Raw genomic sequence first — 9,240 nt, 5'->3', positions numbered from 1 at the left:
GGGTACTCGGCGCTCAGCGCTCGGAATGGAAGAGCGATGGAGAGCGGCAAACAAATTAATTTTTATATGACATTAAAGCGAGCGAGCAGAGGCGATTGCATAAAAAGAAGAGTGGTTAAGTGTTGAGTGACTGAGAAACAAATCTCAGCGAAGACAATGAGACTGAGCGTCGAATAGCCTGGTGTTGACAGCCGACTGAGTGGGAGAGCGAGCGGGAGAGCTAGCTAGATTGAGTGTGAGCTGCAGAGGCGCGTGACATATGTGTGAAGATAAAATTAATGTGCGCGTCAAAGGCGAACTTCCGCGGCAGCCAGCCAGCCAGCCAGCCTGCCAACACAAAAAAGTGAAGAGCGCCGCTCTCGCGCTCAACTGTTGCTCTCACGTCGAGTGTTGCCGTGTTGCAAAGAGCCACTGAGGCAGTGAGCCACAAATGCCCATGCAGCTGATTGTAAAAAAAAAACCTGCTAGGCCACTTTACGGCTTCCATTGCATGGCGCATGCGATGTGATTGGGCAAAAAGTACGCCATATTTGAAAATTACACACAGTGCAGCTCGCTCGCACACCACGAGCGCCTCTCCTTGCACCAACACGCTCAAGCGTGTGCAGCGCTGCTTACCGGTTCTGAGCGCACCACAGCCACAGCAGAGAGAGAGAGCAAAGAGAGCCGCAACGTGAGCACACACAGCTGAGCGAATTTTCGCTTCACTCTAACGCAAGTCGCCGAACGACACTTTCATAGAATTCAGTTCGAGTTTAGCCTTCGATGCGTTCAGACGTGTTCGGAAGAAAAACCAAGACGGAAATCAAAAAGCAAACTCTACAACAACACTTGTGTATTTGTGTATCTCTCTGTCTATCTGCATAAGTATTTGTATCTGTCAGAACGCACGGCTGTCAGAACGTTCGTCGTGTAAAGTGCTTGAACAGCCAAAACAAAAGTGAAAGATACGCCACTTGGCCACTTGTCAAAACAGTGAACGCAAGCAATTTCTTAAATTAACAAGAAATTCAAACGCAAAGTGTGAAATATACCCTGGAATTATTCAAAAATAATAAAAAAACCAAATTCAATAAGAAAATATCAAAATCAAGTTTTGCCGTCGCATTTCTCTTGGATTACTTTAACACATCAGCCAGCTGCTGACACATCTTGTTCAGCATCCTCTGTGGATTATTCTATTAGGACAATCGCCAACAGCTCCGCTATGGTTGTCTTGGAAGGCGGCGGTGGTGTTGTTACCATCGGCAACAATCAGTACTTACAACCGGATTATCTGGCTCCATTGCCCACAACGGTTAGTATTAACAAAACAAAAAAAAAACTTCCAAAAATGGAACAGAAAAAATTAAATCTAGAAAAGAAAAAGTTCTAAATAATTGAATATAGTAAATTCAAAAACATTAAAAAAATTGGCCTGAAAAAAATAAGTTTTTGCTCTTTTTTTACTGAACGCAACGCAGTTTGTTGAATGAGAAAAAATAATGTAAAAAAAAATTGCAATTTAAACTTACAAATTTAATAAAAAAAACGTGAAAATAGCAAATTTAAAAATTGCTGGGAATTTAATATAAATGCGAGAATTAGGTGAAATAAAAAAAAAGAAAATAAAGCAAGTTTTTTACTTAAAAAAAAGGTAATTTTTGCAGAAAATGTTAACATAAAAACCAAAGTTGAATTTAATAACTTAACAAAATAGTAAAGAATTTACAAAAATGAGATGTAGAATTAAAGAAAGCAAACGTGTTTGTTATGAAATTTTCTCATATAATTTGAAATAGTTTCAAAATAAAATTAAAAATAAACAAATATTTTTTGCACCAATAAATTTATACATTTTTGAAATTTGATTTTCAAATGACCATACAAATATGTTTATTGCAATGAATAAGAGAATTGTTTCAAAACAAATTTTAAAATACCTCAAAAATTCTTTTGTATAGAAAAAAATGTATTGCAATAAAACCAAAAATTAATTCAAAATAAGTTCAACTCATTCAAATAGATTTTATTCGAATAAATTTTAAAATAAAAAATTTTTTTAAATAAATTTTTAATACAAAAGATTAAAATAAAAAGCGTTATTAGCTAAAAAAGAGTTAAATAATATAGTTTCTTAGTTATACAAATCCCAATGCAATCATATAAAATAAGAATTTGTATGAAATTTGTGAGCATAAAAGTAAATAAATATGATCAAAAATATCTAATGAAAATGTAAATAAAAATACAAAATATTTCAGGCTTGATTTGATTAATTTGCATTAAGAAAGTTGTAAATCGAATAGTAATCAAACAATTTTTAAATTCCTTTCGTTCTCTACAGATGGATGCGAAGAAGAGTCCACTGGCCTTACTGGCTCAGACCTGCTCACAGATTGGCGCCGATTCGTCGGCAGTGAAGCCGCTGCTGGCCGTGGACAAGAGCAAGAAGTCGGGCACCTGCTCCTCGTCTTCCACGTCGTCGAGCTCGTCGAGCAGCGCCGACATGGCCACGGCCAAGTCGCCCAGCCAGGCCAAGTCGCCCAAGTCGAGCACGCCCATTAGCAGCACAATCGGCAGCACAATTGGCAGCGAGGTGAAGCTCGCCTTCAAGCCGTACGAGACGAATGTGCTCAGCCAACAGAACCAGAACAGCTTCAAGAGCAGCGCCAGCGAGGAGTTGCCGCGGCCCAGCTCTAAGAGCTCGACTGGCGCCCAGGAGCGCGTGCCATCGCGCAACAAGTCCAATGCCACGCCCACAGATGGATCACAGTCCAAGCCGGAGGCTTTGGCCACAACGCCACACGACGCCAGCCGCAAGACCGTCTCGCCCGCCGGCAGCTCGCAGCGCGGCGCCAGTCCGATCGTGCGCTCGGGCATGGAGGTGCTGAACAACGCCAACGGCACCGCTCAGCATCCCAAGGAGATGAGCAGCATGGCCGCAGCAGCAGCTGCTGCGGCAGCAGCCTACAAGGCAGCCGGTCCATATGGTCTCAATCCATTGTCGGCGCTCTGCTGCCCGCCCGGCATGGAGCAGCATGCGAATCCCGCCTTCCGGCCGCCGTTTGCCGGCGGCTTCTCGCATCATCATGCGGCCATGTTGGCCGCCGCAGCCAATGGCGGCTATCCGGGCGCCGGAGCCGGCCCGGCCGGACAGCCCAATCCGTACATCACCTACCAGCGCATCAAGACGCCCGCCGGCGGCGAGGCCATCGTGCCCGTCTGCAAGGATCCCTACTGCCCCGGCTGCCCCTACTCCGCACACACGCAGCAAATGCTGATGGGCGCTCCCTGCCCCGCCGGCTGCACCCAATGCGAGCACCAGAAGTATGGCATGGCCATGGCCAGCGCCGGGCTCCAGCAAGCGCATCCCTACTCCCAGGCAGCGGCTGCTGCCGCCGCCAACGCGGCCGCTGCTCGCTCTGCGCCCTACGTCTGCAGCTGGGTGGTGGGCGATGCCTACTGCGGCAAGCGCTTCCAGACCTCCGACGAGCTCTTCACACATCTGCGCACCCACACGGGCAACCTATCCGATCCGGCAGCCGCTGCCGCCGCGCTCGCCCAGTCGCAGGCTCAATCGCTGCTCGGCACACTCTTTCCGCCCTCGGCACTGCGCGCCGGCTACCCAACGCCTCCACTCAGCCCCATGTCCGCGGCCGCCGCGGCCGCCCGCTACCATCCCTATGGAAAGCCACCAGGCGCCATGGCCGGCGCTCCCTCGCCCTTTGGCGCTGCAGGCGCCTTCAATCCAGCCGCCGCAGCCGCTGCAGCTGCCCTGGGCCCCTACTACTCTCCATATGCCATGTACGGGCAGCGCATGGGCGCAGCTCATCAATAAGAAACTGGAGATACCAAATAAAGAGAGAAGCGGAGAGAGAGGCGAGGAAGTTAAAGACGCTGGCAGCGGCGTTCGCTGTTCTGTGATACTAAACTGTAGATTTGTCGAGGCGCTAGTTACGTTTAAGTTTCGGATTAACCCACAGATGCAACAACAACAACAACAAAAACAACAACAACCACAACAAAGAATCCAAAAGCAACAACTTAATTATATATACACCATATATTCTCGAGGAGTAAAGGAATTCTGTTAAATCAAACATTTGTTTTGCTTTGTTTTGTTAATTCATTTTTATATTTTGTAAGGCATAAAAAGTTTGTTCTCAAAGTTCAACCAAAGTTTTCTCTGACTTCCAGTTCTAGCGCGATCTATATGGATCGCATATGTATATCGTATGAAAATCGTATGTTTATCAGGTTTTGTTTACACGCCCTAGCGATACTTAAGCTTTGTTTAATTTTAGTTCTTGTTTAGGTCCTAACTTAGTCTTAGCTATTCGCATATAACTATGGATAATAATACGATTACAATTCAATAAGCTCTTAAGTCATCTATCATATAATATACATATAATAAAAAACTATATTACAAAAATACAAAAATCAACTCTTTTAATTATTTACTCACTTAAAAACAATTCACAGCAACAACAACAACATTTAAAGTGCGCAGAAAATAAATATGAACAAAATGCACAAAAAAATAAAACGAGACAAAAACATATTTCATATGAAAATACGTCCAGTATAAGACAGATTGCAAATAAAAACAGCAATATTAAAAAATATGAAAATATAAAATTCCATCCGTCATAATTCATTTGGCTTGATGCCCCCGAGTCTGATGAACCGCACTTGATGTGTGCGTGTACTTTTCGCACAGACTGTGTACGCGAATCCATCAATAAAAAGTCTTAAAACCAGACAAAAATATCATTGTTATTTTTTAATATTTTCTCAGATATTTCAGGAATTATCCAGCTGCAATTATTCTTATAATAAATATATATTTATATATCGAGATTTTTCGAGACAATGAAAACAATGCAAAAAGTTTTACATCTCTGTGGAATGCTCATATGAAGAATATATTCTATAGTGGAAGCTATATAATGATCATGAGTAATAAATTCAACATTCTTCAACAGGAAATTTATCATGCACAGCTCCAGGATATAGCTTATTCTTTTTATACTTATATATTTATGGGAACTTTCTCAGTTCTAAGAGAATTTTTTTTCTATTACTTGTCTTCTCTTCTCTTGGTCGGATTAGCCACAAAATGTTGGATAACCAAAACAGAATGATACTATTTCCATAAATATATATATTATAGAAACTGATTCAGTTATCGATCATCTTCATTAGCAGGAAGTGAAGGAACCCAATAGATAGAAGCGAGACATCAAAAATTCTTGGCCAGGCGAGGCATCTATTTGAATGCCTTATTCCTTAATAATGTCATTGATATAGTTCCGAATTGTAGCTAGAAACAATAGAAAATCTTTAAAATGTTTTTCATTTCCTAATGATTTGAGTCTTTAATTATGAACTAGCAGAACATTTATATATTATATAAGTCGATATATAATTAACAAATTTAAATTTAATTGTGAAATATCGCTTAACATTTCTAGCATTTATTCTAACTACTTTGCAGAACTATATGCAAACGTCCAATACTTTATCAGGCAACCACCACGTATTGCTCAAGCATTACAGTTAAAGATCCAAATTTTGTTTGTATCAAGATTAAAGTAAACTTAAGTGACAACTGCATCTCCTAACCAGATGACTAAATGAAAGTTTTGGTATATATAGTATATAGTATTTATATATACTATTTATTATAGTATTATAGTATTATAGTATTTGGGTATATATAATAGTATTTTCTATTTTTATAGAATTTTCTATTTATTATAGAATTTGTCATTTATTATAGTATTTGGTATATAATATAGTATTATCGCGTTGTAGTATTTCCATATATATTGAAGTCTGTATTACGTTCAACCAACTGTTATCATTTTATAAATATATTACATTTTTTATGGCATCTGTAGATTATTTAAATAATTTTAATAGCAAGAATATAGTATTGAAAGTCAAATAGGTTTGATTAGTTAGTTTCAATTGCCTTGTGACACTGTGGATGATTGATTGATAGCCTTTCGGATGCCTTGTGTATTAGTTCTAGTTGCTGACAGCTCGTTCCCTTATCAGGCGAACTCCATTGTAATTGAAACGTAAACAAATAGTTCTTAGTTCTTAGCATAAAGTAGTTGACTTAAGAGGTGTTTCGAATAGGAACTCCGACTTAAGAACCCACCGAACTGGCGACTACTTTTGATGGATATTTTTTTCAATATGTCGATAGATACGTGATTAATATATAAGCTATATGTAACCTATATTAAATGGCTTTATACTGACTAAAAATTCATTGAATAAATATAATATAATCATATGTGGACTATATATTCCATATATGCGATGTATACTATTGTATTTATATACTATATAGATTAACAACTATTTATATATATATATGAAAGTTAAAAATATCATAAATAGCGAGTATATATGGTACACATAGTATATACTCTATAAACTATATACTATATATACCAGATTCAAGCTCTCTATATATAATATAAATAACTGTTTAATTAAAATTTATGTTAATCCAAAGAAACCTTAAAAATTAGCTTTATTTTCATGCTCCTTCATAAAGTAATTATTTTTTTGTAGAGTTCGAATTTCTTTGTTTTCCTATAAGCTGGAAATTGTTTGATTAACACCCACTGGGGATGAGATGAATCGAGAAATATTATATATTTCTTAGGGCAATGTAAACACTACATATTTTAAATTAGAAACATTTACTCGTGCATCACATAACCAGATGAAAAGTCAAATTTACATAAAACTACGCCCACCAGTTATATATGGCAGCAACAGATTTAAAATTTAGCAGCTAAACCTTCTCAACAGAGCAATTAGAGGCATTAGCTATAAACGATCAATGTGGGCGTAGCTAATTGGAAAATGACCTCAGTTTCTATATACATATTTTAGAGGCTAGGCTGGGTCACTGTTGCCCTTCTCTTTCGATAGACCCGCTGGACTTTCATGAATTTAAATGAATTTCCAATTCTATATGATATTCCGCATATCGATTACAGATGGAAGATTGCTGAGTATTTTGACTGTCTGAGATAATTCATCTTCAGCTAAAACATAATTCAATGAACTGAACTCTATCTGATACTCTATCTAGAGCTGCACTCTCGTCCGGCGGTCGATTTGTAGGCGATCGTCTCGAATTTAAAAGTCAAATCGCAATCAGAAGTCGATGCTGCGTTTCGTAGTTCGTATTTCGTATTTCGTATTTCGTATTATGTATGCCAGATGCATCGATTTGGAGCCAACAAAATTTGAATTTCATGAGCTGCGGATCGAGGGAAAGCCATGGAGGGCGGGATGGGGTGTGGGCCGTGGGGTGTGGGGCGTGCCGTGGTTGAGGTGGGCGCGGCATTTGCGCAAGCGTTTGACAAACTCTCAGCGACAGCTATAAAACACCCAAGCAGAAATTAAAAATCAATAAAATCGAATACATTAAACCAATTGACATTCAATGAGCAGCGCTCAACAAATATAAAAAATTAAAAAAAAAAAAAAAACAACAAATAAAATGCCACTTGGCCGCAATCGTCATGCCCCTACACAGTCGGGCTTACGTATCTGTTAAGTAAATTAATTGTGACAATATTCAATTGATTTGATTTAAAATTATCGCCATCAGCTGTCAGGCGAGCAACGAGCTCCGATTTTTCAATTGATTTTACTATATTTTTTTCGATTACCCCTATAAATATATATATAGTAATTGAACAATCGGAGCAAGCAAGCAATGTTACTTTATTTTTATCTTCCTTATCGAAAGTATATGATTTCTTCATTCTGTTTACTGTTAAAATTGAAGCTAATCAACTGTTTATTTCTCTCATGAATAGTTAATCTATATATAGACACAATTTGCCCTCTCTGCATAGGCTATCTGAAGAGCGTATCTGCTAGTCGACCAGACCAACTGGTTGGTTCTCTACTTGCCTTGCTCTGATTTACAGTAATAATTTTTTTGATTGTTCAATTTCTGTTGAAAGATCTGTTGATCGTGTTTTTATTGCTGTCGTATGCTTGCTGTTGTTATTGTTGCTTGTGCGCTGTCTTCCATTTTGATTTTGTGTTGTTCCAAATTGAATTTATTTACATGCATCATATTTCTTTTGTATTGTTGTGTTGTCCATGTTAAACAATTTGTTTTGTTGTCAACACTCAAGAGCAGCAGCAACAACAACAGGCGCTAGACAAACGGCATGGCAACTTTTTGTGTTATAAATAGACTCGCTTTGCTTTGCTTTGCTCTGCTGCTGTTATTGCTGTTGTTGTTGTCTATCAACGTGATTTGAGTGCAGTGGAGTGAAGAGTAGCGTAGAGTTGGCGTCGCCTCGCTCTTTGGCTCACTCGCTCCCACACTTGGGCCTCTCTTGCACTTCTTTTGGCTGCATGTCTTACGATCTGTTGTCGTGCTGCTTTTATGCTTTGCTTGTTGACTTACAACCAGTTGGCTCGTTGGTCTAGGGGTATGATTTCCGCTTAGGGTGCGGGAGGTCCCGGGTTCAAATCCCGGACGAGCCCAAGGTGATTCAATTTTTTTAAATAATTATTTTTTTTAATTAAGTATTTTTAATAATCTTTGATAATATATGTAGCTTAACTATAGCTATAGTTTCATTCAATTTTTTACGATTCATTGAAATGTGTTTATTGAGCACACGTTTACCGATTACCGAAAATAAAATTGGTATCATCGAAAATGTGACTCGATTTATGGACAATTGAAACTGAGTCTTGTGATTCGAACATATCTAGTGAAAATTTAAAGTACCGGTAGTGCTTTATGGGCACCATGAAATTAACCATAATCGATCAGCTGTGATTTTGAAACGATATTCTGAACTTTATGCCCCGGCATTAGGAACATTATTTATGGCAGCCGTATGCTAACAAGTCATATATGCGCTCTAACTTATGGCTATATGGCTATAAAATCTATTTTATTGGCTTGCTCGCATATAGATGTTACGATTAAACTGTGCGAGGAGCTGACCATAATTTATAATCACAACAAACAAGTAATATATACGAACTGTACGAATGGCACATACCCTGTAAAGTAAAGCTCTCATTGATGGACCAACTCAGGCTAGAGGCAATTTGTTTAATCTCATTTTGATTGTATTTTCTCGTTTTTAGCATGAATACGTGCAAAGAGTGTTGTAAAATGCATTTATTAGTGCTGTAAAAGTGCTTACATGTGCTAGAAGAGTACACCGACGATGAGCTAGGAAA

General features: G+C 38.9%; 1 protein-coding gene and 1 non-coding gene across 2 annotated transcripts; both read left to right on the top strand.

Annotated features, from left to right (window-relative positions):
* The first annotated feature begins 778 nt into the window (after positions 1 to 778).
* LOC111603886 (zinc finger protein Noc) lies at positions 779 to 4,338 on the top strand. Its single transcript, XM_023321704.2, has 2 exons — positions 779 to 1,297; positions 2,327 to 4,338. The coding sequence occupies exons 1-2, from the start codon at positions 1,208 to 1,210 to the stop codon at positions 3,818 to 3,820; spliced, it is 1,584 nt and encodes a 527-aa protein (XP_023177472.1). The 5' UTR covers positions 779 to 1,207; the 3' UTR covers positions 3,821 to 4,338.
* Positions 4,339 to 8,454: 4,116 nt separating this feature from the next.
* On the top strand, positions 8,455 to 8,526 carry Trnap-agg. The gene has a single exon. It is a non-coding gene; the product is annotated as a tRNA-Pro (tRNA).
* Positions 8,527 to 9,240: the final 714 nt, after the last annotated feature.

Source organism: Drosophila hydei, unplaced genomic scaffold (assembly GCF_003285905.1).
Source record: "Drosophila hydei strain 15085-1641.00,03,60 unplaced genomic scaffold, DhydRS2 tig00000149-arrow-pilon, whole genome shotgun sequence".
NCBI classification, from domain to species: Eukaryota; Metazoa; Arthropoda; class Insecta; order Diptera; family Drosophilidae; genus Drosophila; species Drosophila hydei.
The sequence above is the reverse complement of the archived record's forward strand: the minus strand, read 5'-3'. Positions and strand labels throughout refer to the sequence as shown.

Excerpts from the sequence above, each read along its gene's own strand:
- LOC111603886 (XM_023321704.2), top strand. The coding sequence starts at position 1,208 with ATGGTTGTCTTGGAAGGCGGCGGTGGTGTTGTTACCATCGGCAACAAT. Across the intron at positions 1,298-2,326 it reads TGGCTCCATTGCCCACAACG|ATGGATGCGAAGAAGAGTCC; the intron begins GTTAGTATTAAC and ends CGTTCTCTACAG.